Source organism: Agaricus bisporus (genome assembly GCF_000300575.1).
Source record: "Agaricus bisporus var. bisporus H97 unplaced genomic scaffold AGABI2scaffold_5, whole genome shotgun sequence".
NCBI lineage: Eukaryota > Fungi > Basidiomycota > Agaricomycetes > Agaricales > Agaricaceae > Agaricus > Agaricus bisporus.
The window spans coordinates 1,460,696-1,484,134 of record NW_006267368.1 but is presented as its reverse complement, the minus strand read 5'-3'; the positions used below and the strand labels follow the sequence as shown (position 1 = coordinate 1,484,134).

The 23,439-nt window shown below is 47.5% G+C and overlaps 7 protein-coding genes across 7 annotated transcripts; 5 read left to right on the top strand and 2 right to left on the bottom strand.

Annotated features, from left to right (window-relative positions):
• Positions 1–1,842: 1,842 nt before the first annotated feature.
• AGABI2DRAFT_192709 (hypothetical protein) lies at positions 1,843–3,137 on the bottom strand. Its single transcript, XM_006461114.1, has 4 exons — positions 2,769–3,137; positions 2,419–2,708; positions 2,129–2,368; positions 1,843–2,066 (listed from the first exon to the last, which is right to left on the bottom strand). The coding sequence occupies exons 1-4, from the start codon at positions 3,050–3,052 to the stop codon at positions 1,870–1,872; spliced, it is 1,011 nt and encodes a 336-aa protein (XP_006461177.1). The 5' UTR covers positions 3,053–3,137; the 3' UTR covers positions 1,843–1,869.
• A 1,025-nt stretch (positions 3,138–4,162) lies between these two features.
• On the top strand, positions 4,163–5,744 carry AGABI2DRAFT_178437 (hypothetical protein). The gene is made up of 8 exons (XM_006461113.1): positions 4,163–4,221; positions 4,275–4,544; positions 4,599–4,788; positions 4,843–5,026; positions 5,078–5,224; positions 5,280–5,409; positions 5,468–5,544; positions 5,655–5,744. The coding sequence occupies exons 2-8, from the start codon at positions 4,358–4,360 to the stop codon at positions 5,700–5,702; spliced, it is 963 nt and encodes a 320-aa protein (XP_006461176.1). The 5' UTR covers positions 4,163–4,221; positions 4,275–4,357; the 3' UTR covers positions 5,703–5,744.
• Positions 5,745–5,747: 3 nt separating this feature from the next.
• On the bottom strand, positions 5,748–8,815 carry AGABI2DRAFT_118093 (hypothetical protein; the record flags this gene model as incomplete). The annotated part of the gene is made up of 10 exons (XM_006461112.1): positions 5,748–5,890; positions 5,938–6,155; positions 6,231–6,406; positions 6,471–6,598; positions 6,648–6,757; positions 6,813–7,054; positions 7,111–7,353; positions 7,401–7,949; positions 8,002–8,133; positions 8,186–8,815. 10 exons carry the CDS (start codon positions 8,813–8,815, stop codon positions 5,748–5,750), a joined length of 2,571 nt encoding a protein of 856 aa, XP_006461175.1.
• Positions 8,816–8,940: 125 nt separating this feature from the next.
• On the top strand, positions 8,941–13,376 carry AGABI2DRAFT_118092 (hypothetical protein; the record flags this gene model as incomplete). Its single annotated transcript, XM_006461111.1, has 19 exons — positions 8,941–9,004; positions 9,068–9,273; positions 9,321–9,581; positions 9,632–9,925; positions 9,980–10,107; positions 10,161–10,547; positions 10,600–10,795; positions 10,852–10,962; positions 11,020–11,091; positions 11,145–11,330; positions 11,388–11,468; positions 11,520–11,961; positions 12,015–12,172; positions 12,223–12,288; positions 12,345–12,435; positions 12,486–12,598; positions 12,645–12,965; positions 13,017–13,158; positions 13,228–13,376. The coding sequence occupies 19 exons, from the start codon at positions 8,941–8,943 to the stop codon at positions 13,374–13,376; spliced, it is 3,468 nt and encodes a 1,155-aa protein (XP_006461174.1).
• A 317-nt stretch (positions 13,377–13,693) lies between these two features.
• Positions 13,694–15,381, top strand: AGABI2DRAFT_204748 (hypothetical protein). The gene is made up of 5 exons (XM_006461110.1): positions 13,694–13,942; positions 13,993–14,215; positions 14,269–14,385; positions 14,437–15,062; positions 15,118–15,381. The coding sequence occupies exons 1-5, from the start codon at positions 13,733–13,735 to the stop codon at positions 15,268–15,270; spliced, it is 1,329 nt and encodes a 442-aa protein (XP_006461173.1). The 5' UTR covers positions 13,694–13,732; the 3' UTR covers positions 15,271–15,381.
• A 108-nt stretch (positions 15,382–15,489) lies between these two features.
• On the top strand, positions 15,490–19,271 carry AGABI2DRAFT_192704 (tudor-like protein). Its single transcript, XM_006461109.1, has 19 exons — positions 15,490–15,558; positions 15,612–15,621; positions 15,685–15,754; positions 15,806–15,866; positions 15,920–16,201; positions 16,257–16,332; positions 16,385–16,539; positions 16,603–16,744; positions 16,798–17,116; positions 17,167–17,331; positions 17,388–17,498; positions 17,548–17,623; positions 17,673–17,767; positions 17,816–17,862; positions 17,918–18,186; positions 18,238–18,264; positions 18,315–18,471; positions 18,522–18,807; positions 18,858–19,271. The coding sequence occupies exons 1-19, from the start codon at positions 15,544–15,546 to the stop codon at positions 19,201–19,203; spliced, it is 2,709 nt and encodes a 902-aa protein (XP_006461172.1). The 5' UTR covers positions 15,490–15,543; the 3' UTR covers positions 19,204–19,271.
• A 1,960-nt stretch (positions 19,272–21,231) lies between these two features.
• On the top strand, positions 21,232–22,738 carry AGABI2DRAFT_204742 (hypothetical protein; the record flags this gene model as incomplete). Its single annotated transcript, XM_006461108.1, has 7 exons — positions 21,232–21,373; positions 21,421–21,528; positions 21,624–21,719; positions 21,786–21,851; positions 21,904–22,081; positions 22,131–22,645; positions 22,700–22,738. The coding sequence occupies 6 exons, from the start codon at positions 21,232–21,234 to the stop codon at positions 22,306–22,308; spliced, it is 768 nt and encodes a 255-aa protein (XP_006461171.1). The 3' UTR covers positions 22,309–22,645; positions 22,700–22,738.
• Between the last annotated feature and the right edge of the window lie 701 nt (positions 22,739–23,439).

Here is a 23,439-nt window from a genome sequence, read left to right as displayed (position 1 = left end):
TTTGCGTCGCACCAGAGCTCGTCGGGTCTGCTGCCACTCCAACAGCGAATATATACCTCGGCCAACAAGTGATCGGGCGGGTTTGTCCTGTTGTCCTCGATCAAGGCAGTAACCAAACGAACATTTCCTCGAGGAGGTCGAGAGATCTCGGTGGGATGCTGGCCTAGCAGGCTTTCGTGAGAATGGATCAACCAGCAAATATAGTCCAATACACACGATGTCCGGGCATCTCTCGTTCTTTCCCCTTTGTATGAATTAAAGATATATCAGGTGGTGGAGGAGCCATACTAGCCTCTATATGACGCGATTCCGCCATTTGGATGGATGGTTGGTGGGGTCGGGATGTATCAGGCCGAGGCTGAGAGGCTTGTTCATGACTCCTGCGATAATATGGAGGTGGCGGCGCCGAAGAATGCGACATCATGACGGGCGGTGCTGAAGGAGTGGGTTGAGAAACAGTCACTCTAGGGGTCGTCTTGGATGGTGGGGACAACGTAGTTATCTGGATCTGTTGCGGAGCAGTTGGGCGGTTAGTGTAGGCCGGGTGAATCCTAGACTGGGAAGGGCTGGTGTCAGCAGGGTCTTCTTGGGTTGCCTGAAAGGGTTGAATTTTAGAATTTCTTTTTGTGGTCTTAGGTGAATTATCAGCCATCACGATTCTAGCGCCTGGTATATTTGCGGTTGAGGCTGCAACAGGAGAGGATGAGGGATCGGATGTAGGTCCAGGCGGAGTCGCGTCAACGGGTTGCACGGGTGGCGGCCTGTAAACGGAAGCATAAGTCTGCTGGCCAGGAATGGGCGGTAAGCCCTCATTAGGCGTTCCAGTGTATTGGGTCAGACGGAATCTTCCCGTGGTGAACGCGTTATCCTCCGGCTGTTTGGTTTTTTTGGTTATTGGTTTGGGTCCTTTCTTAACAGCCTTTGGAGGCACAGACTTGTCTGAGGGAGTACTCATCGCAGACAGGTGGGGCGACGGGGTGGCTGGGTTGGAGGACGAAGCTGGAGGAGCGGGAGTAGAACCGGCTGATGACACTAATGGATTGGGGGGAACAACAGTAGTCGGAGCTGAGGGAGGCGCTGCTTCAGCTGCCATCTGCACTTCCTGACCAGGAAGAAAGTTACCGTCGCCTGATTTCTGGGACGGCTCGTAAGTGGATATATTGGCAGAACGGAAAGCGAGTCCTTGGCGGATGACCGGAAGTTCTTGGGGTGGACTTGAACCGTGAACGGTAATCTGCGGCGCAGCAGAATCGCCAGATTCGGACTCTGGAGAGAAAGATCGAGGCTTTCTCGATGTGACCTAGAAAGGGGGTTGGGGTGATATGGGGGGCAGAAAAGAGAGACGCACGCGCTCGGGGCTAGATTCCCTGCTGCTTCTGGGTGGAGGAGGTGAGTGATAGTGGAATGGGAAGGGGGGTTGGCTGGACTGACGACGAATCAGTAGGTTCCCTGGGTGCTCTGTCTTTTGCGAGGCTTGGGGACGGGGACATGGACCTGAGAGGAGAGGACGGAAAAGAAAGGAAGGGTTGGATGAGGGAGAGGGGAGATTAAATAGGGCGATGCCTTGTTAGGCTATCAGCTGTGACGAGGACCCACAAGCTGGTACTCCCCGCTGTGGACACAACGCCGAGCCCATCACGTGGCACCCTCGCGCACACCGTGGCCCGCACACCGGCGCCCACAAGCCTCCCCATGGGCCCACAGCTGCCCCCGCCGCGCCGACGCCTGCGCGATCGTCACCAGCGCGCACGATCGTTGATTCCGCCTCGATTGGTCGATCACAGCTTGTCTCGTTCAGGCAACTCCATCAGCGCTTATGTAACAGCCCAGCTTCCATTTATGGTCATTCGAACAAAGAAATCGATATATTCATTTTCTTCCATACACAGCTTCTGCGTTTGCCGAAAATACACAGTCCATCGCTTCCTGCTCCATCCCGATCTCAGCAATTGCCTCCCGTGCAACCGCGTACCAATCTCCAGCCACCGACGCCGCCGACGACGCACGCGGAGACGACGAGCCAAACAAGATTCGTTCATATCCGAACGCTTCAATACTAGGCCCAACTGGCAAAATAGAATACCATCAGAACCAACATCATCACTCTCACACAATACCACACACGCACGGTACATCTTGATTCTCCGCTTCCATTCCCGCTGTTCTTTTGCCCCTGAGTTTTCTATTGTTGCACCCGGCTCGGGGGCTGATGGTGTGGCTACTCCCCACACTGGCGGTATGTACTTGACATAAACGAACGGAAAGAGCGAAAGTGTGGCCGTTTGTTCCTGATACGCGCGATAACTTGGGTTATTCATCAGCTTTACAATCGGCAGCCCAAAATCGTGAGGAGGTGGCAAAATATTGGCTGTACACGTTTTTAGACAAAAAGTGCCGATCTTTAATCTCTCCACTCACATAATATGACCGGGGGAATGTTCGCGCTTTCCGTGTCTTTCGTAGCTTGCAACAGAAACTCTTCAAGGTCCCCAAGTGATCCATCCACCGAGATCTCAATGTCTACGGGTCTCCCTTTTTCAAGAACATGCTGCAAGGCAGCGACACTCTCGGGCGTCGACCGCGTGAAAACAGTGGAAAACGAAACAGGCACAGCGGACTCGCTAGCCGCCTCTGTCGCAGCTGATGCAGACGCAATATCGTCCGGGCTGAAGCTTATCGTCGCAGATACGACCTTGACATTTCCTATTCTGAGTTGCTCAATTCCGTAATTCAGGATAGATTCAACAGACTGAGTAAGATTGACTCACTCTTTGGGGACCGCGCTTATTTTGTCAGGTAATGCTGAAAGCACTACGCCATATATGCGGCTACCAAGGATCTCGCCAATTTCTTTCTGCCACTTTCCAAGTTCAGGGTCTCCGACAACGTGTGCATCAATAACTTTGCTGGGATGGACCGCACTAGGGCTAGGCGGAAGAGGGAACTTGTCCGATGTCCCTGTGTTGGGAGGTGTAAACACAGATAGAGGAAGGCGAGGCAGCTGTTTCGCAGCATTGCGCCGTCCTTGAAGGGAGGGGGGTTTGGAACTCATAGCAAAGTTCTGTCGGATTCAAGCGGAGTACACGAGAAAGTGCCAGAGAATGATTGGTCCTCCAAGAGAAGAGTAGATGGCCAGCTGGATGGTGCGATGAGTATTAATTTAGAAGTTACGTAAGTAATGGACTCACTTTGTAATTGTTCACCTCATTACGGCCCCGCACATAGTTGCTCGATCAGTCAGGTCATCCCGAAATCTATTGTGGCGTTTGGCGCGAGATTGCCTTTTCCAGGAAGAATTCAAACTAACGGCAGCTATCTCAACCCCATTCTAGAATCCCAAGGCCATATATTTCCCTGTCCTCGTGTATAGGGACAAACAAACGCCCAGCACAGCGAGACAGGCCTTTATTGGTTCATCGTTCCGGCAGCATTCTATTTTGTGCGAAATATTCTTTTCCATGACCGGAGATATTTTCACAATTCCTCTTGGGGTCTGAGCGCCGCACCAACGCCCTCAGAATTATGATAGGTATGTACTTTCCTTAAAGCCGATTTCCGCCTTTTCGAAGCTATCCCCCAGATGGAGATTCATGGATTCAGCCGTGAATAATCACTAAAACATCACGCCTGCAAGAACACGTTGCCATAAGTTTACAAGAGTTTACACCGCCCTGTTACCGATTGCTTGTGATCTCTAAACTCATTCATCAGATTGTAGCAGCGTTCGCCTTCATATCTGATGGATCTACTATACACTTCATGTCAGCGATGAGAAATAACCAGAATCCAAGTTCTCGATTTGTGTTTCAACCTTCGCGATGCCATTTTCTCCTTATCACAGATCAAGACCAGAGGATAAAAAATCACAAGACCTTTATTTTTTCTCTCACCGAGAAGTCTTCCTAGTTTCTTTGTTTGAATTCATGATCAGGGCAATCAGGCCCATCTCTCTGTTTTAGGTATATCACCTCGAAAGTGTTAGCTTCGCATGTACACGTTTTTCACGTGCCATAAGAGAGCAACAATAGATACAATGAAAATGTACATATTCGCCATAAACGGGGTTCCATGCCCAGAAACTTCCTCGGAGCCCCTGGAACTGCCCATGTGGGAGTAGTGTTCTTGGCTTGAACACCGATACAAAGTTTCAAATCCCGTGATTGTCATAATATTCATGAGCATCATTATCGTTTCCAGCATGCGTGCACAATCAGGAAGGGCCTTGAAGGCAACCATTAGTGAATAGAGAGGCATATGGAGAGTTGGCAACTCACAAGACTGGGTTGAATGGGCTTCCAGGACGGCCTGAGTATTTAAGTATGGCCCACCAGACGAAGAGTCAAGACGACAGCAAGAAATGGTCGGGTATTTTCTTGTGTTAGCTGCTGCTGCCGCCATAGCGATTGCTGCTCCTGCAGTTCAATTGCAGCAGAGGGCTGTGACACCTTTGTCCGCCTCTGAACTCTCCAGCTTTGCTCCTTTCACGCAGTTTGCCCGAGCAGCGTACTGTCCTACCAGCCGTCTGGTGGGCTGGAACTGTGGAGGTGCGATTAAATTTCATCACGCACTCTGAAAAAGGTTTGAAACCACTGCGATAGAGGCATGTGATGCTACTTCTGATTTTCAACCTACTCTGGTCGGTGGTGATGGTAATGCCATCCAGATATGTAAGTGTTCACGGATAGATGGTCCTGGTTCTGTATTGATCTTCGGAAAAGTCTTTGTTGGATATTGGCCCTCTCAGGATACTATCGTCGTGGGGCATGAGGGCACTGACCCTACAAAGTTGTAAGCAATGTTTCGAAGATTCGAGATGCTACTGTAGCTGAAAGCCTACTTTAGCCTGTCCGTCTTGACTGATGTCAATATCCTGATGGATCCGCTGGATACTTCACTGTTCCCTGGCGTCTCCTCTGATGTTCAGGTCCATGATGGTTTCAGAAATCAACACGCTTTGACTGCTTCACCGATCTTGTCTGAGGTGCGAAGGCTTATGTCGGCCCATAACACCCAGAGTGTTACATGTGTAAGTGGTTCATCTCCCGTCGGGAAACAACGTAACGCATGATAAAAACAGGTTGGTCACTCACTCGGCGGTGCATTAGCTGAATTGGATGCGGTATTCTTCAGGAAGAACCTTCCCTCTTCAACCAATATCAGAGCTTTCACATACGGGACACCACGAGTTGGCAATCCTGCTTGGGCCAGTCTTGTAAACTCAAACGTGAAAGAAACCTCTAGTAAATTTGAACAGACTTCTGATAGTGTCTTTCAATCAGGTCCCGAACTTCAAGCGCATCAACAATGAAAAAGACATCATTCCTATTGTACCAGGCCGTTTCTTGGGGTACGGGCACCCTGCTGGAGAAGTCCACATAACTTCCCCCGGGAACGCAGTTGCTTGTTCGGGTAAGCACAGTTTCTGAAACGTCATTCGTGGTCATAGTTTTCGGACGATTTAAAATAGGTGACGATAACGCCACCGACAACCAGTGCACCATTAAGACGGTGCCAAACATTTTTGAGGGCAATATTTTGGATCATGTAAGTGGACTATCTCGTATGAAACTGATGAAGCATTCAACACACACCCCAAAGCTCGGTCCTTATGAGGGTATTTCAATTGGAACCATTTTTTGCAATTGATATCCTAGGAACAGATTTACGAGATATTACACGTAGGTTATACCCTGAAAAAATAAATAATCAGGGAGAAAATGGAATAAAAAATTATTTACTTCAGCATATCATATCTCTGCTTCCATCAGTCGAGCTTCTATTTCTTCTTCATCCTCATCACTGTCGTTTTCGGGTTCCATTTGGTATGCGATCCAAACACTATCACTTTCAGGCCCGTCCATCACGAGATCCAACAACTCGCGAGCGGGTTCTGTGAATGGTCGTGAAGGTGAAAACCTAAGAAGATATGTTACGTACCCACAAGACCTTCTAGCTCTGCTTTACTTTCTCCATCTATCCAATCAGGTGGATCGGAGTAACTCATTTGACCGAAGCTGACGGTAAACATATGCACAAGATTATTAAGATTACGATGGGATGAATGCTGTAATTTATCGTGAAGACGGATGGATGGTTCGGATGCATGCACGAGGTTATGTAGAAGGAATAGACCCTGGTTCATTGAGCGGATAGCACTATCAGAACAAAACAATCGACAGTGAGGGACCGTCCGGGTCATGATTACATGGATATCATCTTAGAAAACTCACGTGCGAGCTTGCGTTGCGGAAAGAGAACCCTCATCAGCGTTCCATAATTTCGTAGCCAAGTAGCAGACGAAGTAGACCAAAGTGGGTATCACTAAAGCGGATTCAACGAGATGTTCAATCTGTGCCAAGGATACCTGTGTCAGGCACCCGATGAGATTACTGTGAATAGTGTTGATCTATCAAATATACGAGCGGTCGATGAGTTCACCGGGAAGTCGTCACAACGGGATCACAACATACGCGTATGAGGTCACCGTCTAGATTTTCCAATAGATAGATGCATAATCCGTGGATGAGGGGAGAGTCTTTAGGGTATTCTCCATTGTTATTTTCTACTGGAACTGAAAGCTGCGGGTAGGCAGAGGTATCTGAAAGATGATTCATTGCAAGAGCAAACACAGTGAGACAAGCTCTCACGGGTAGCGAGGACCATTAATACCCTGCTAAGAGCTTCAACTAGTTTTTGTGGTCGCGAGGCGCTTAGAAAGGCCATCAAGGTATGTATTTCTTTAGGTGTGAAGGGAAACCTTGGCGAGGAAACAGTGATCAACCAATTCATTAACATCGATGGATGATACTAACCTAGACACCGCTTCGTCGGGCATGCTGCATAAAAGACTTTCTAGGAGGGATAACATTTCTCTTGTGCTGTCTCTCGCGACTGTTGAAGAATTTGTAGCTAGACGTTCGGCTAGATCACATATAGTGGTCAATAGCAAAGAGCCTTTGCCCTCCTTGTCATGAGATAACAGGAAGCTGGCAAGATTTGGCAATGAAGATGCAAGGAAAGAGATTAGATTTAGTAGAGCAATTAGTGGAAAACACTGATGATCCGTTAACGCGCTGTAGAGGTAATAAAGGTTGAAATAGGAAGGCTCACAGGTTCGGCTGTCACTAAACACTGCAAGATCAGAATAAGATATTTTGTGACTCGAAGGGCGCAAACGGGATAATCTGAACCATCCATGGGGTTCGACAAAGCGACCAAGATTGCTTGACACGCTTGAGTACACTCTCTGACTTGGGTGTCTGAGAGCTTTTGAGAGAATGATAGACTCGTCAATAACTGAAAAGTGCCTTCATTCGCGTTTATATGTGCGTGCATTAGAATGACTCGAGACAGCTGTCGAAAGATAAGACATTGTGAAAAAAAGGGTGCTCAGCACCAACCTCGACCTTGTGATTGAGGGGTTCAATAGCTTCCACCTCAGTCGCTAGACCTTCACTAACGTCTTCAAGCATGACAACATCCCCATCCTCGTCTACTTGATTGATGTCATTTGGGACGTCATTCGAATTGGCTGTAGAGCCCGGGCTATCTATAGATTGGTGAAAGAGTGAGGAAGCAGTGAACGATGCAGCCCTTTGTGAGGCAACCTGCGTATGAACATCAAAGGGATCTTCTCGTTCGACACCCTTCCCTTTCCACTTAGCAGCAACTATTGGTCCAGTTTTTAAGGGCGTTGTCATGAAAGCATTTTGAAATCCAGGCAAGGCTGCGGTCCTTTTGGTGTCCGGGGATCTGCGAGTTTCGCGCATTTTCCTAGGGCTTCGTTCGAGGAGCGAAATTTTACTGGGAGTGTTATCTCCTCCTTGGCTCGTTGCCCATGCAGTGATTTGGCTAGGGACTCGTCTGGGCGTTTCAGGAATATTTCTCGTCACTCTCACCGCACGCGCAGACATGGGAGGTTTTCGAAGGGATGCTTCCAGCTCTTGTTGCTGCAAGGAGGCTCTGTTTTGCTCGCCGACGAAATTAAGATATAAATCTTACTTTGAAAATGAATTGAGTTTTCAGTCTTTCTGTTTCTTCCTTCATTTGGCGCTCTATTCGCTTTTGCCTGGCGTCCGCTTCCTCCCTCGCAGCTTTCAATTTAGCGATTTCTGCGGTATGAAGCTCTGCTGTCTGGGTGAAGTGAGCACAAAAGTAGCAGACAGCTATGATTGAATTGAGATACCTTCTCTATGCTTTTACGCATGATTGCTACTTCTCCCTCTTTTGTGTACCTTACTTCCGTCGCTTCCCTTAGAGCATCTTGAAACTTGGCGTTTTCGTTCTTGAGTTCCTGGAGCTGTGCTTGAAGTTCAAGGAGCTGCTTTTCTGGGCCTGGTTGATTAGGATATCCGGTTGGCCGATTTTGGATGAACGGACTTCTTTCAATACTGCAACGTTGGAGAGGAGGGGGGTTGGAGTTAGATGGCAATTGACGTTGAACGGGGTACACATTGGTGGATGAAGTCGATTTAGGTCGTGACAGGGCAGCATCAACGCGTCGATTGAGATTAGGCTGAGGAAGGTTCGGGCGCCTTTTCTGGCTCAGTTCCGAAGGTCCTGGAGCTGAGCCTACATCGGTGAATCCGTACTTTCCGTCGAGAGTGACCGAAATTTCTGGAAGATCATCGAACTCATCCTCCCGTGCTCGACTGCCAATTCCAGGTGACCATCCTCTGGGAGTTTTCAGTTTCTTGGTGACTGTAGGCTGTTGGCGCACGCTGGAGAGGAACTTCTGCTCCTCCTGGTCCAAAATAGCGAGTGCTGCTTCATCCAACACGAGATCATCGTTGAAATAGTCGTCGAAATCCTCCATGAAGGGGTATTCAATGTCCTATGCCGGCATGGCAAGAAACTGATTTAGCTTGAGTTACGTAATAAGCCACCTCGTCCATTCCCTTCGTTACAGTCATGGATCCGTCGAACGGTGCCCACTCCAAAATGGACGATGAGAGAGCGCGATACGAGAAGCGCGTCAAGTTCAAGGAGCTGAATACCCACTTCAGTCAACAAGGCATGCGCCTGCGCCTGTTCTACTATTATATCACCCTCTGACAGATGCGTAAAGAGCTTTCGAGGCTCGATTCATCTCTCAAGCGTCATACGACTCTGATCAAGCGCATTCGTCAATCAATGGCTGCTGAAAACAGAGATCAGATTATAAAGGATATCGAGTCTCTCTCACTCGAGAAATACATTGACGAAATAGCTGGTGCAATCGTTGAGGGTATTGCTCGTTGTAAAACCGAGAGGGATGTATGGGGAGCTGTTGAAGTATGACTCTATCTGTCTGCAAGAATAAATCTTACGTTTTCATGCAGATCATCTCCCTCTTACACCGTCGCTTTTCGAAAGAATTCACTTCAGTGCTAATATCTCTATTATCCACCGCTATTGGCGCGCCTTCGAGGGCAAGTCTCAGTGGCCTGACTGCAGAGCAAAAGGAAAAAGAGGATGGTGCACGCGTACTGCGGCAACGCCCAGTCCTTCGCATATGCTCAGAATTAGCATTAGTCGGTGTCATACGCGACGGCCCAGAAAAAAGTGGCGGGGAATGGATTATGAAGGCGATTAAAGAGTTGGTAGGTGGTGCGTGGTTTCGGTATTTCATATTGCTCACCTTGATTGTAAGCTTTCAAACGACCCAAGTCTATCCTCATTACCCCTTCTCATCACCTTTCTTAAATCATATTCTCGACCTTTTCTTGGTATCGTGCCGCCAGCCACCCTCAAACAAAATCCTGTTGCCGCTGAACCTGGATCCCTTTCGGCCGCTCAATCCACTGCTAGCGACGATGCCTTACACTTTCCACCCATCTTAAACGAGGAAGAGGAACTTGTCGAACTAGACATTCGTGACCGCTTCAAACGAATGTGCGAGGGTTACTATGATAATGTCTGTAAGAAGCTGGTCATGGAGCACAAGGTATCTCTAGGTTTCCATACCTATGCATCGACGATTTCGCTAATTATTCTATAGCGCCTACAAGAACAAGACAAGCGAAACCATGAAGCATATATTCGTTCTGGGGAGATTTTTGAAGACCGTCAACAAGCTTATGAAAAGATGACCAAAGGATATGAAAAGCTTCTCGCTAATTGCCAATCGTAAGTGAACATCAGTCTTCTTTATGGGGACTAGCCTCTTAACTTCATTCCAGGCTATCGGAGCTTTTGTACCTTCCCCTTCCCAATCTGCCTAGGGCATCGCATAAATCCGAATCGATACAGATAGGCTCTACGCATGGGTCCATGTTCAATGATTCGGAAGATACTACCGTAGTAGGAGGGAAGTGGGAGGACGAAGAAGAACGCAGGTTCTATGAGGATGTCCCGGATTTAAAGGATTACGTCCCAAGCAGTGTGCTGGGAATCGACAATTCGAATGAAGTCGCAGATGATAGTGACAAGGATAAGGAACAACAACGCATACAACAGGAAAAAGAGGATTTCCGTCTGCTCGAGGAAGAATTACAAAAGCTTCAAAGTGACCAGTCTTCAGAGATCAGTACTCCTGCCGGTGATTCGATTGCTGCGGAGGAAGATGAGTATGTGTGACACCGGTTGAAATTCTTGTCGCTTCATCTGAACATTGTACAGGGCTCGTACTCCCGTTCCTGGTTCAGCCAAAGCTTCGCCTCCACTCTCGCCTCATCTTACACCACAAGGACCATCTCAACTCTTGACCGCCTTGCTCGTTCGACTTCAAGACGCGACTAATCGTGCACTTATAGATCAAGCGGCCATCGATTTTGCTTTTCTCAACTCAAAGGCTGCGCGCAAGCGTCTCGTCAAGGTTCTGTTTACGTGTTGCATGCTGTGATTCATTGAAACTCATAAAGCACGCTATAGGCTCTGAGCCAAGTCCCGAAAAATCGAGTCGATCTTCTTCCACATTATTCCAGATTAGTCGCGACTCTCAATAAATACATGCCAGACGTTGGTTCGGATCTCTTGTCCCTTGTACGTGCTTCACATACCTCACCTTCTAACAGTAGTGACCATTTCAAATTCTTTTAGCTAGAGGATGAATTTCGTTATCTTCAAAAAAAGAAAAATGTAGTAAAGGAGCTTGGAGAGCTCAGAATGAGGGTAGGTTTCGGTTATTATTCTAGCCCCCTGCCATACTAATGACCAACACGAAGAATATAACCTTTTTCTCTCACCTTACTAAATTTCGGGTTGTCCCACCTCATGTTATCCTTCATGTCTTCAAAGTTTGCCTGGATGATTTTACCGGTACAAACATAGATAACATCGCCATGTTACTTGAGGGATGTGGCCGCTTCTTGTTGAGGAGTGAAGAGACAACGGAACGGTTCGGCACAATGGTCGGTGCATCTTTAGGTGTTTAAATTTCTTGGAATTTGTGATGATCCTTTTCTTAGCTTGAATTAATGCGGCGTAAGCAAAGTCTACAGCACTTCGACCAACGCCAAATCCTTCTATTGGAGAATGCATACTATCAGGTGCGTTTTTTCAGCAATAGCTCGAATTCACCTGACTTCGTTTGGGCCTAGTGCAACCCCCCGGAACGTGCTCCCAAGCAAGAAAAGCATCGCAGTTCCATAGAATTATTTATACGCCATCTTGTTTATGATGTTCTTGCCAAAAGAACGATAGACAAGGTCCTCAAGCTGATCCGGAAGCTGGACTGGGATAACGAAGAAGTCAAGTTGGTTCTACACAAAGTTTTTACCAAGCCTTGGAAAATCAAATACAGTAGCATCTCCCTGCTAGCGATGTTGACTTATGACTTGCAGCGTTATCGTCCAGCCTTCTCCATCTCCGTCGTCGACCAGATCTTGGAAGACATAAGGCGGGGTCTCGAGCAAAATGTCTACAGCGCCAATCAAAAAAGAATAGCCACAATCAAGTTTTTGGGAGAGCTCTATAATTATCGCATGTTCAGCTCCAGCATCATTTTTGATACTCTGTGGTTGATTGTTACATTTGGGCATCGTGAGTCACCCTGTCATTCCGAAGTTTGCCATACCTTAAGTCTTGGCTCACAGCGGATGGACGACCGTTACCTGGTCAACCAGTTGCATTGGACATGCCGGATGATTTCTTCCGCGTCAGACTTGTATGCGCGCTTCTGGATACTTGTGGAATGTGCTTCGATCGTGGAACGCAGAAGAAGAAATTGGATAACTTCCTGACCTTCTTCCAGGTCTGCTTCATAATATGTTATGTCCGAAGTTTTTCTCATTTCTGGTGAAGTACTATGTTCTTTGCAAACAACCTCTTCCCATGGATGTCGACTTCATGCTGTCCGACTCCCTAGAGGTATGTTCCGTCTCATTAATGGTTGCTCAACTCACCTCGTCAATTCTTTTCAACAGGCGGTGCGGCCTAAATTCGCAATGGCCAAGGATCTCGAAGAAGCAGCCATTGCCGTGGATGAGATGTATAACTTAGCTTATCAAGTCGCAGGTTAGTAGATCGTGCCCTCCTGCACTTCTATGTCTGATCATGTTATCCAGGACATACGGATGAAAGTGGAGAGGAAAGTGACCATGACGACGAGAAGCGTTCGAATGATGATGATGGTGAAGATGAAGCTATGGACGAGGATGAGGAAGGCCACGAATCACCAGTGAGTGTTACTTGAAATCTCAGGCAGTCGCGCTGAAACACTACAGGTTGGTGAACGTGCCCCATCTCCTGACGAGGAAATTGTTTTGTCAACGAGCAATAACAATCAGGAGTACTTCGGGCCTTCTGAGGAGGCCGATACAGAGTTTGCAAAAGAGTTGGCTAAACTTGTCACTGATACTTCAGGGGAATCGAGAAAGGTCGACAAGCGAACGGCCCTGGCACTCTGGGATTCCGCCGTTCTTCCTCCAGCGCTTCGGAAAAAGAAAACGGTTGATGATGGCGAAGAGGACGAGGTTGTCAAAGATGTGGAAGGTAGTAGGACGATGAACTTTACTATTGTTACGAAGCGCGGAAACAAGCAGCTGGTGAGTAACGCTCAGTCTTCTATAACACAGGACATTTCTCAATTCATGTAGGCCCGTCAACTCGCTATACCGACCACCTCTCCTCTGGCTATACACACACGCAGCGCTCAAATGCAAGACAAGGTTGAACAGCAACAATTGAAGCGGCTTGTGCTCGACTATGAACAGCGCGAAGAAGCCGAGGAATGGAAAGGTGATTTAACTTGACAATGAGACTCAGCATGCCCCTGATCCTATTCTAAGCCCTTGAAGCCCGTAACAGGGCCGGTGCGATCAAAATACGGTACAATGGATGATTTGGGAGATACCCAACCAGAGGTCAAGTTGCTCCGGGCAAGATTCAGTCGCACTGATGTCTTCCTCCAATTATTCGATACGCGTGCATCCCGCTCGCAACGGTGGACGCTCTGATTATGCTGCACTTGGCATCATATGCTCTCGTTCCGAAGTTGAAACGTTGACCTTCATCGTAAATGCGAATGACAGGTGACCGGTGGCAGATTGTAGACCGGCCTGCTTGTCGGCATCGTTTGGCAATGGAGTAGTAGTTTGTGATGTGTTTCATATGTCATGTAGAAGTGGCATGAGTGTTAATGAAGTGGCATGGTGTACATGTATTCCCTCTAACTTCACGAATAAAAATATCCCTGCATGTGAGTTACCTAATAAGGCAAGCAGTTAGGGTTTTCGTGAGCATGAATAGAATGCGGTCGTAACATTTATCCTATCCTGTTCCTAATCTTCCTTCCACTTCATTCTACTCGCCTATGTCGCAGCCCTGCAAGGTCCGGGAGACTAGTTCGGGAAGAGATTCGCCCTTCGACCCCCAAGAACCTGTCCGTATAACCGTGCAACTCTGGACTTCAGGCAAGGGCAAACGTAAAATCAATCAATACACGAAAAGCAGTCGCATAGGCAAAGGACGTCATGGCGAGGTGTATTTATGCAACGTCGACAACGATCCAGACCAGAAAGTAGTACGTCCTCTAGTTGTGTAAGCAGCCACCACCTTCCTGATGCTCTCCAGGCCATCAAGGCAGTCAAACGCAGCAATCCCCGCGACAAAATTAAACTTCTCCGACGGAACTACCAGCAGAACGAGTCAACTGCATCGGAGAAGCCATGTCCCCTGAACAGCACTGAGAACAGCATCCGAAAAGAAATCGCAATTATGAAGAAATGTCGCCACCCCAACATAGTCCGCTTGATGGAGGTAATAGATGATTCCCAGCAGGATAAAATATTTATGGGTGCGTAACCTAGCGCCTTCTCGTCGATACAGGAATGTCATTTTTTTATTCAGTCATGGAATATTGCTCCGGAGGACCGGTGCAGTGGGCCAACGAGAGTAAACAGCCGTTACTCCGTATTGAGCAGACGAGGCGAATCATGAGGGACGTATTATTGGGCCTTGGATACCGTGCGTAGCCTAGGATAGCTTCTCTTTTCTGCTGACCAAGCTGCACAACAGTGCACTCACTCGGTATAATTCATCGCGACATCAAGCCCATGAATTTACTATACAACGCCGAAAGAACAACAGTCAAAATTATCGACTTTGGGGTTTCTCACTACAATGTTCGACGTTCACTAATGCAATCCGATACTCGTCCTTCTCTTGAAGATGCTTCCCTATTCCCTGACTCAGACATGCAGAGGACGCTGGGAACACCTAATTTCCTTGCACCCGAAGTCGTTTGGTTTGACAACTCTGAGCAGGACACGACAGAAATGGGTTCTAACCGCTCATCTTTGACTATGAACGAAAAAATCGCCATGCCAAAGGTTCGGCCACCTATCACCGAAGCGCTTGACATATGGGCCCTCGGTGTTACTTTCTATTGCTTCCTGTTTGGACATACTCCATTCAATGCACCCTCATCCGGCAATGATAATGTCCACCATAACGAATGGATGCTATACAATCAAATATGTACGCAGGATTGGGATGTAGATTCGACGATGGCTGCAGACCGAATCGTGACTGGAGGCCGACATCCGAAGGATATATCGAGCGAGGGATATGCTGTTGTCACTCTCCTGGATTCAATGTTGGAGAAAAATCCTCTCCGTCGTGGCTCATTGTCTTATCTCAAAGTGAGAGTATCGACGACTCTTGTGCCTGTTTGCGAGCTAATGTATAATCTGCTAGCATCACCCCTGGATCCTCTGTAATATTCCCAATCCTAAGGAGTGGCTACAATTGACATCTCCTAATCCCGTAACCCTTGCGTCCAAAAGCCCGCTACTATGCCGCTGGCTACATTCCCTTCGTCAAAGACTGATGCGGATTCGAACTAAATGAGTAGCCATCCTATCTGTTACTATGGGACGTTGTAATATACATCTGGAGATTTAACTAGAGCTATCTTAATGTTATAGACATAGAGACGGATTTACTTGTTGAAATTGTTCTTTTGTTCTTCTGGCATCGTATTTGCTACTGAGTCGAGCCGTAATGAACCCTATGGTCACATGACAAAAGGGTAATCGTCGCCTACACGATGACACTGTAAAAAGTGCAAGCTGTTGTACACGTTGCATTCGAAAAACTGTTTCTTGCTTTTTGCTTCGAACGATGTCACTGAAAGCGGTAAGTCCGTGTTCGCAGTGCCTTACTTGTGCAAATTTGATCATCATGTATAGGTCTGCAAATGTAGTTATCACTTATCTCTCTCCATATTGACGATCGGCACGGAGTCTAATCTCATAAATTTAGCTGTCATTTCTGGCGATTCTTTGGTACTTCGCGCACGTCCCGGTCCTCAGGGACAACCTGCGAAGGAACGGTAAGCTTGACCCCGCATAAGAATCAATCAGGTTGAAACCCTCGTCGTCAGCGTCATCCATCTGGCCGATTTAGTTGCTCCAAGACTCGGTACACAGTCCAGGGAGGACGAGGTAGGGTTCTTCATAGGACATTCACCCAAATCCGCTGATACGATGGTCCGTAGCCATGGGCATACGAGTCACGCGAGTTCCTTCGGGCGCTGGTGGTTGGCAAAGATGTCACCTTCACATCGATCCACTCACTCCCTTCAAATGATGATGTTCCTCGCGATATTGCCACAGCCGAAATCAATGGAGTTGATCTTGCGTCCGAAATATTAAAAAATGGCTGGGCTAAACTCAAAGAGAGTAAAAGGGAACCAACTCCGGAAGACCTTGGACGCAGGGATCTCGAAGCCGAGGCCAAGGCTGCCGGAAAAGGCCTGTGGAATCCACATGGCCCTCAAGTGAGTGTTCAGCAGACTGAAGGCACACTAGTGGACCTCAACGAGTGACTATCAGGCTCGCCAAGTTAATTACACAATGCCGGATGATCCACAATCTTTCTTAGCAGAGTGGAAGGGGAAGCCTGTTGACGGTGAGAGCCAACCTGTCGTAATTACGACCAGTCTGTGTTGATCGGGATATAGCTATCGTTGAGCAAGTTCGAGATGGAAGTAACCTCCGAGTTCGACTTCTGTTGCCCGGTGGTGATCAACAGTTCGCTAATATTACAATAGCGGGTGTGCGTTGCCCCCGCTCTTCATCGAAACAAGGCGAGGCCTCTGAAAAATGGGGCGAAGAGGTATGTTTGAATGGTCGTATGTTGAACGGTCCACATACATTAGAAACTCATTCTTTTCCCAAGGCAAAATTCTTTGTCGAAGTCCGCCTTTTACAGAGGCCGGTTCGTGTTCAGATCTTGTCGGTTCCAACGCCTGGTGCAACACCCTTCCAAACTGGTCCCAACCCTCCAGTGCCTGCAGCGGTAACCGTTTTCATTGGAAATAGTAAAGACGAGTTGTCTCCTGAAATATACAACAACTTACCTCATTTTATGTAGTCCTCCATCCTGCTGGAAATATTGCGGAGTTACTCGTTCAGACCGGTTTGGCCCGCATTGTTGACTGGCATGCTGGTATTCTTGCTGGTGGAGGTATGGAACGTCTACGGGCAGCAGAGAAAATAGCAAAGGAGAAGCGTATCAACCTGTATGCTAATATTCCTGTTTCCAACGTGTCATCTACGGGGCCTACCAGTGGTGGGGCGCCGAAAACTTTTGACGCCACCGTTGTCCGCATTTGGAGTGGTGATCAGATCTCAGTTGTAGACAAGGACAACAAAGAACATCGTTTGCAATTAAGTTCGACGCGCGGCCCAAAGTGAGTTTCTTATATATTCTATTTGCATCCTGACAAACGACCTCCCGAAGACTATCAGATCCCCGACAAGCATTCTACGCCCAAGAAGCGCGAGAGTTCTTACGGAAGAAATTGATCGGGAAACACGTCAAAGTCACAATTGACTTTGTTCGTCCACGTGAGGGCGACTTCGACGAGCGCGAATGTGCGACGATCCGTTTCGGAGGACATAATGTGTATGTGTGTCCCTGGCTTTGATTGATCTCGATGAGAAATATGATCACTCTGATAGAAATATTGCCGAACAATTGATCGAGAAAGGGTTGGCTGGGGTTGTTCGTCATAAACGTGATGATGAAGATAGGTCCCCAGACTATGACAAATTGATGACCGCAGAGCAAGCGTAAAGTGTCACAAGCAAATACTTTGATCGATCACTAATGTCCTCGTAGCGCTCTAACGGGTACCCGTGGAATACACTCAGGAAAAGAAATCCCTGCTCCAAAGCAACCGCTGAACATATCGGAGGTGAGGCCTACCAATCTCGACTAGCGCTTCCTTCCAAACCCCTCTTTAGACGAGCAACCGCGCGAGCACATTTCTGAGTGGCTTCAAACGTCTGGGTCGAATGCCAGCTATTGTGGATTACGTTTCGGCTGGGTCGCGATTTAAGTGAGTTCCGTTCTGAAGAAAGTGGTATCATGTTTTAAATATTTGAAGATTGTTCCTCCCGAAGGATAACCAGGTTCTGACACTTGTGCTTGGAGGTGAGTCAAAGTAATGAATGAGACGTGAGCAAGTCAGATAAGCTTCGCGTACAAGGTATTCGTGCACCCCGCACTGCACGCAACTCGTCGGAGAAAACTGAGCCGTGTGGAAACGAGTCCTTGGAGTTTGCCACGCGGAGATACATGCAACGTGATGTTGAGTTCGAGGTCGACTCAACGGATAAGTCGGGTGGATTTATTGGCGCCCTATACTTTCAAAAAACAGAGAATGCTGCCATAGAGCTTGTCCGAGAAGGTTTGGCCACTATACATTCGTTCTCTGCAGAAAATTTGTCTTGGTCGCGCCAACTATACGATGCTGAGGTACGTCCGTTTTGCAATACTCCGGACATCCATTTATACCTGATCATCCAGGCTGAAGCGAAAAAGGAAAAGCGTCATGTAAGCCGTTTCCATCGTCATTATAGTATGTTTTATCCATTCACATGCAGATCTGGCAAAATTATGATGAGGACGCGGAAAAGGAGGCAGTAGCCCAGCCTGAGGAGAATGATGCAGCACTCAAGTCTGAGTACCTCGACGTCATCGTCAGTGATGTGAGGACAAAGAATGACCTCAACTTCTCTGTCCAGGTCCTCAACACAGAAGGTACGTCGGGTGCCTATGATTGCAGTCTCGGTGTCAACTCAGAACGTTAGGTATCGCTTCCCTGGAGAAGTTAATGAAAGAGTTCAGCCTGCATCACAGCGGTGCCGTGACTATCCCACCCGGCTTCGCTCCAAGAGGTGGTGACCTTGTATCAGCGAAATTTTCAGATGGAGCGTGGTACCGAGCTAAAGTTCGTCGTGCTTCGTCCGTCAAGAAGGAAGCCGAGGTTATGTTCATCGACTACGGAAACCACGATACTATATCATTCTCCAATATTCGCCCCTTGGATCCTAAGTTCCGGTCTCTGCCTGGACAAGCGCAAGATGCTAGGCTAAGGTATGAATGCCACTTACACATTCCGTGGAAAAACTTATCGTCTTTTGAAGCTTCATCAAACTCGTGAGTGAGAAGAGCGAATATCACGCCGAAGCTGTCGATCGCTTCCGTCAATTATGCGAAGGGCGCAAACTCGTTGCTAACATCGATCAGAGAGAGGGTCCTTTACTTCACCTTCGCCTAATTGACCCCTCGGATCCGGCAGCAGCTGAGGATCCTCATTGGTCAATCAATGCCAACCTCGTCAGAGAAGGGCTTGCCTCCATTGACCGTAAAGGTTGCAAGTACCTTCAGTCTTACCCACAGGTTGTGAAAAAACTTCAGGAAGCTGTTCTCGGGGCTAAAAGAGATCGCTTCGGAATGTTCGAACTCGGAGATGTTGAGGAGGATGACTAAATTCAACCGATTCGCATTTACAAAGTAGCAGCATCCAAAACATGCATCTAATATTCTCTTGTTTAAGTACAATAACATTAACAAGCACATTTAGTGAGGTTGTTATCAAGAATATGTGATCGATGATTATGTCTGCACCTGGAGCAATGGGAGTGTAGGAGGGAACCCCTTTGCCGCCGACATTGCTTGGCTCTGCATGATAGATTTGATTTAGGGTGCTGGTATGGATATGCTGAAACGGTGGTTTCGATTAAATTGAACCTTGCAGCATCATTCAATTCGTTTGGCTCAGGCTTATACGTAGCATTGTTTTACCCTCGACTCAAAAAAATCCAACGGTCAAAATCTTTCCTTCGCATATCCTTAACGATTTTTCAAGCGACCGGGGTCACTCGGATAGTTGTATCCAGGCCACGGTGGGGATGAATGGCATCCGATCAACAATTCGAACGTCGTACGAAGTACTTGTACAACACAGATAACCTATGGGTAAGCTAATGAGCCAAGTCATGGGTTCGCGGTTGGAATGACGACTTACTTCCTGGGTTATCAGTCTCTTCATACTTGGTGTGGGATTGTTATTCATTTATACGAGTTTCACAAGATTAATGACGAGCCTTTTAGCCCCTGCTTCGCGCTCTTTTTGTACTCGAAGCCCTGAAGCAGACGACATTTGATGTTCTCCTCACAACCTTATACTTCGTATTACCGAAAAACACCAGACTCGAGAACCCAGATTTGCGTACTTTTGTAAATTCCAATTCGCAACGGCCGGAGGTTGAACTGTAGGGGTTGTGGTAGAATGATATTAGTGGGCTCGAGGGATTCCCGTGGGCGTAGATCGCATATATGGTGCCCAATGGTCTCTTTGGGGGGCATATAAACTTACTCTTGTAATCGCCCAGGTGGATGAACTGTTCCATTCTGCTCAAATTTTGGAACGATAATAAAGGATCTTCAAAGTCGGTAAGTCAAATCAAGGTGCGAGTCAAGACAAACGCATACAGTTGATCGTCTCTTTATTGTTCAGAGTCACACACATTTAACCGAATCCACAAATGGGACAATGATTGAATGATCTATTTCAGCAAAAAAAATCCCCGCAACGCGTAATGTCAACAATTGACACTCCCGCGCATTGAAGTAGAAAAGAGTCTTCCGTGTCCGATTGGTTTGATACTAATCGAAAGGAAAAATGGACAATGGACTTACGCATTTTGACGACTTGACACTGGCAGACAGAGTTTGGGAACGACTTGTGACTTGCGCCATGCCGTGTTGACGTCGATGTGCCATGACGGAGAAAGGGTCATGTCCATTAATACTTATGCACATGAATGAAACGAGCACCACTGAACTGGAGCAATTTAAGAAGATCATTTAAAAAATTCGAAATACGGTCAACTTACTTCCGAAAGTGGCCTTTCCGAGAGCATTGGACTTCCTCACCAAAGACGGACGATGCAATCTCATGTGCGAGGAGGGGGTACAATTATGAACACATGCTAGATTCCTTTAACCATATCGGGTTAAAGAGAGGAAGAGGAAGTAGATTATATGTAATGCGTATGATATGGGCGACCTGTAGGAAGAGGAATGGTATATCAATTGAGGAAGATGGGTTTTGAGGGACTTTTTGCACGTCAAGATGGAAATAAAAATCGCTTTCGTATTGCCTGATAATGTCTTGACTCTTGACTAGATCTCAATATACGTCCTGGTCATAGTTTGAGAGCCAGTAACCGGTAATTCGTCGAGACTTCCGAGGTAATACCCACTACTACACATCCTCCGACTTTAAAAACACGCCTCGATAGGGGCGGATAGATATGCATATAAATGAGTGCGTGTTTTGTGCACTAGGCAGATAGGACGCGGGAGGAAATAACCGACAAAGTCTAAAAGGCCACACTGACTGCCGAAATGAACAAGGTCACTACATAACAAGATTGATTTCCTCGCCCGGCAGTGCTAAAACTCGGTGGCTGTGCATCCGATATACTCTGATATACTTACACCCTCTTGAGCATGGTCATTCGACTCGTTACTTTCGATGCCTTGCATACTATAATCACACCTCGTCGTCCGATCCATGTCCAATATTCTGAAGTATTAGCGCCATTCGTAGGCAGACTGGATCCTAATTCCATAAAACGTTCCTTCAAGGTTGGTATGTCGCTTCGTTCCACGATCAAGTCACTAGTCTGATCTATTTAGCTTTGAAAGAAGTTCAGGTAGAGAGGCCGGCATATACTCAAGGTGCGGATGCGTGGTGGGGTGAAGTTATCCGTCGAACAGCTCTAGACGCAGGAGCTGACCCACGAGGTGGGTGTGTGTGCATTACTTACCAGCAAGTCCCAAAACGCCGGAAATATTGAAGTCAAGTTATTAACTCCCGGCTTTCGACCGTCATGAAACAGTTCTTGATGCATCTTTATGTGAAATTGTAACCAAGCTTCTGAAGCGATTCAGTTCCGGCGAAGGTTATGCAGCTTTCGAAGACGCTATACCTACGAGTGAGTCGGATCTAACTTTCACTAAACCTCATGGTGAAAGAAACGCTCACATCAGAGAACTATTAGTACGGTGTTTACATGAAGAATTTGATGTGGCAACGGCTGTAGTGAGCAATGGCGACTCTCGCCTTCGTAAGTGACAACCTGCCGGGCTGTAAACTGTTTGATGGCCGATTGTGTTTAGGATCTGTTCTTCAAGACTTGGGCTTTCCCTCATATCTGAGCCCAATCGTTCTCAGTGAGGAAGAGGGCATCGAGAAACCGTCTCGGGAGATCTTTGAACGCGCTCTTCTGCGAGTCAATGACACGGGTCAACGTATCTCATTGGGAGAATGCATTCATGTTGGGGACGAACTCGTCTGGTAACATAACAAATACTTAAGCATGTGTCCCACTGACAAGCGAACGTAGTGACTTCCATGGGGCGACAGAGGCTGGAATGCGAGGAGTCCTGCTTCGAAGAACCGGCCCAGAGGGTGAACAGGCACACAAAGAGGCAAAGGAATCCCTGGACGGGATAGAAGTAATCGAAAACTTAGAAGCAGTGGTTTCGTTAGTAAGAGAGAAGAAGTCGATGAATCGTGACTGAGTCCATCGGATATTAGTCTATCTATGCCAATTGAGTAATATTAATATAACAAGGGATCCAAGCTTCTCTTGACACGCATTGAAAGAGTCGTATGCTTATGACCTTATGACCGAGGTCGAAGTCGGAGCAATGATGAAATGACCGCTCAAAGGTCGGCAGCGTCATCCGCCGAGGCAACTGACGAGGATTGTTGGAGTTTGCGGCCTTGCCTTGCAACATCTTCTACACGGTCTCCAAGTTTGAGAACTGTCCAACGGAGAACACGGGGATCACGACGCATGAAATTATTTAGGGTACGCAGAGCTTGAGGACTGGCATCACAATGAAGTGACCAATAGCTGGAAGAAAGTGGTAAATACCGAGAGAATGGATTGATGTATGAGAGACATACTCTCCAATCTGCTCGTAAGCACTTGTACGCTTCTTTTTCATTCGCTGAGGCAGTTGCATTGTACCCCATGATTCGATTCTACGAACGACGCCTCCAGCGTGCATGATGTGTGTAGCCGATTGTTGGACAAGGCCTCGTATATGAAGCTGGGTCGAGAGGGTGAGCATATACGCGGGCCATTAAGGAGAAAGACTTGCGTATTCTGGGACGTGTGCAGCAATACACACCATTTGATAGAGAGGCATTTCGGCGGTGGACCGTGTCGAGTCGCGAAAAAGCTGAGAACGGGGGCGGTGGTCACGTGCACAATGAGCTTGACGGGATCAGAGATAGGAAAGAAGCAGCGAAGCTCGATCAGCTCCTCTTCCTCTTTCGACGGCCCCGCTTTGCCGAACTCTCTATGCTCTCTCCAGGAAAAGGTTCAGGGAAAATGGTCATATTCGGATGCTCGAGAGACTGGACTGGACTTGCTGCGCCTGCTATGGACCGTGCTCACGCGTCCAAGGCCCGAAAACAGCAATACAAATGCCTTTTACGTGCCAGTTATCTTTCTCGTGTGTAAAAAGGCTCTTCCGATGCATCTGGGCTCTGGATACGCGTTGTGGATCTACGCTCTGGTCGAATTTCTGCCTGGCGAGAAAGTAGATTAAGTGTGTCGCCGGCATTTGCAGCATGTCTCTGTGTGTGCAACAGATTGAGGGGGTGTCTGTGTGGCTTTGGATTGGCCTGGCGACGGCGAG

Excerpts from the sequence above, each read along its gene's own strand:
- AGABI2DRAFT_192704 (XM_006461109.1), top strand. Across the intron at positions 15,755-15,805 it reads GGACAACCTGCGAAGGAACG|CGTCATCCATCTGGCCGATT; the intron begins GTAAGCTTGACC and ends CCTCGTCGTCAG. Across the intron at positions 17,499-17,547 it reads TTGATGACCGCAGAGCAAGC|CGCTCTAACGGGTACCCGTG; the intron begins GTAAAGTGTCAC and ends ATGTCCTCGTAG.
- AGABI2DRAFT_192709 (XM_006461114.1), bottom strand. The coding sequence starts at position 3,052 with ATGAGTTCCAAACCCCCCTCCCTTCAAGGACGGCGCAATGCTGCGAAA. Across the intron at positions 2,709-2,768 it reads ATAAGCGCGGTCCCCAAAGA|AATAGGAAATGTCAAGGTCG; the intron begins GTGAGTCAATCT and ends TGAGCAACTCAG. Across the intron at positions 2,369-2,418 it reads CATTCCCCCGGTCATATTAT|CCAATATTTTGCCACCTCCT; the intron begins GTGAGTGGAGAG and ends AAACGTGTACAG.
- AGABI2DRAFT_204748 (XM_006461110.1), top strand. The coding sequence starts at position 13,733 with ATGTCGCAGCCCTGCAAGGTCCGGGAGACTAGTTCGGGAAGAGATTCG. Across the intron at positions 13,943-13,992 it reads ACGATCCAGACCAGAAAGTA|GCCATCAAGGCAGTCAAACG; the intron begins GTACGTCCTCTA and ends GATGCTCTCCAG. Across the intron at positions 14,386-14,436 it reads ATTATTGGGCCTTGGATACC|TGCACTCACTCGGTATAATT; the intron begins GTGCGTAGCCTA and ends GCTGCACAACAG.
- AGABI2DRAFT_178437 (XM_006461113.1), top strand. The coding sequence starts at position 4,358 with ATGGTCGGGTATTTTCTTGTGTTAGCTGCTGCTGCCGCCATAGCGATT. Across the intron at positions 4,545-4,598 it reads GGTGGGCTGGAACTGTGGAG|AGGCATGTGATGCTACTTCT; the intron begins GTGCGATTAAAT and ends CCACTGCGATAG. Across the intron at positions 5,225-5,279 it reads CCAGTCTTGTAAACTCAAAC|GTCCCGAACTTCAAGCGCAT; the intron begins GTGAAAGAAACC and ends TCTTTCAATCAG.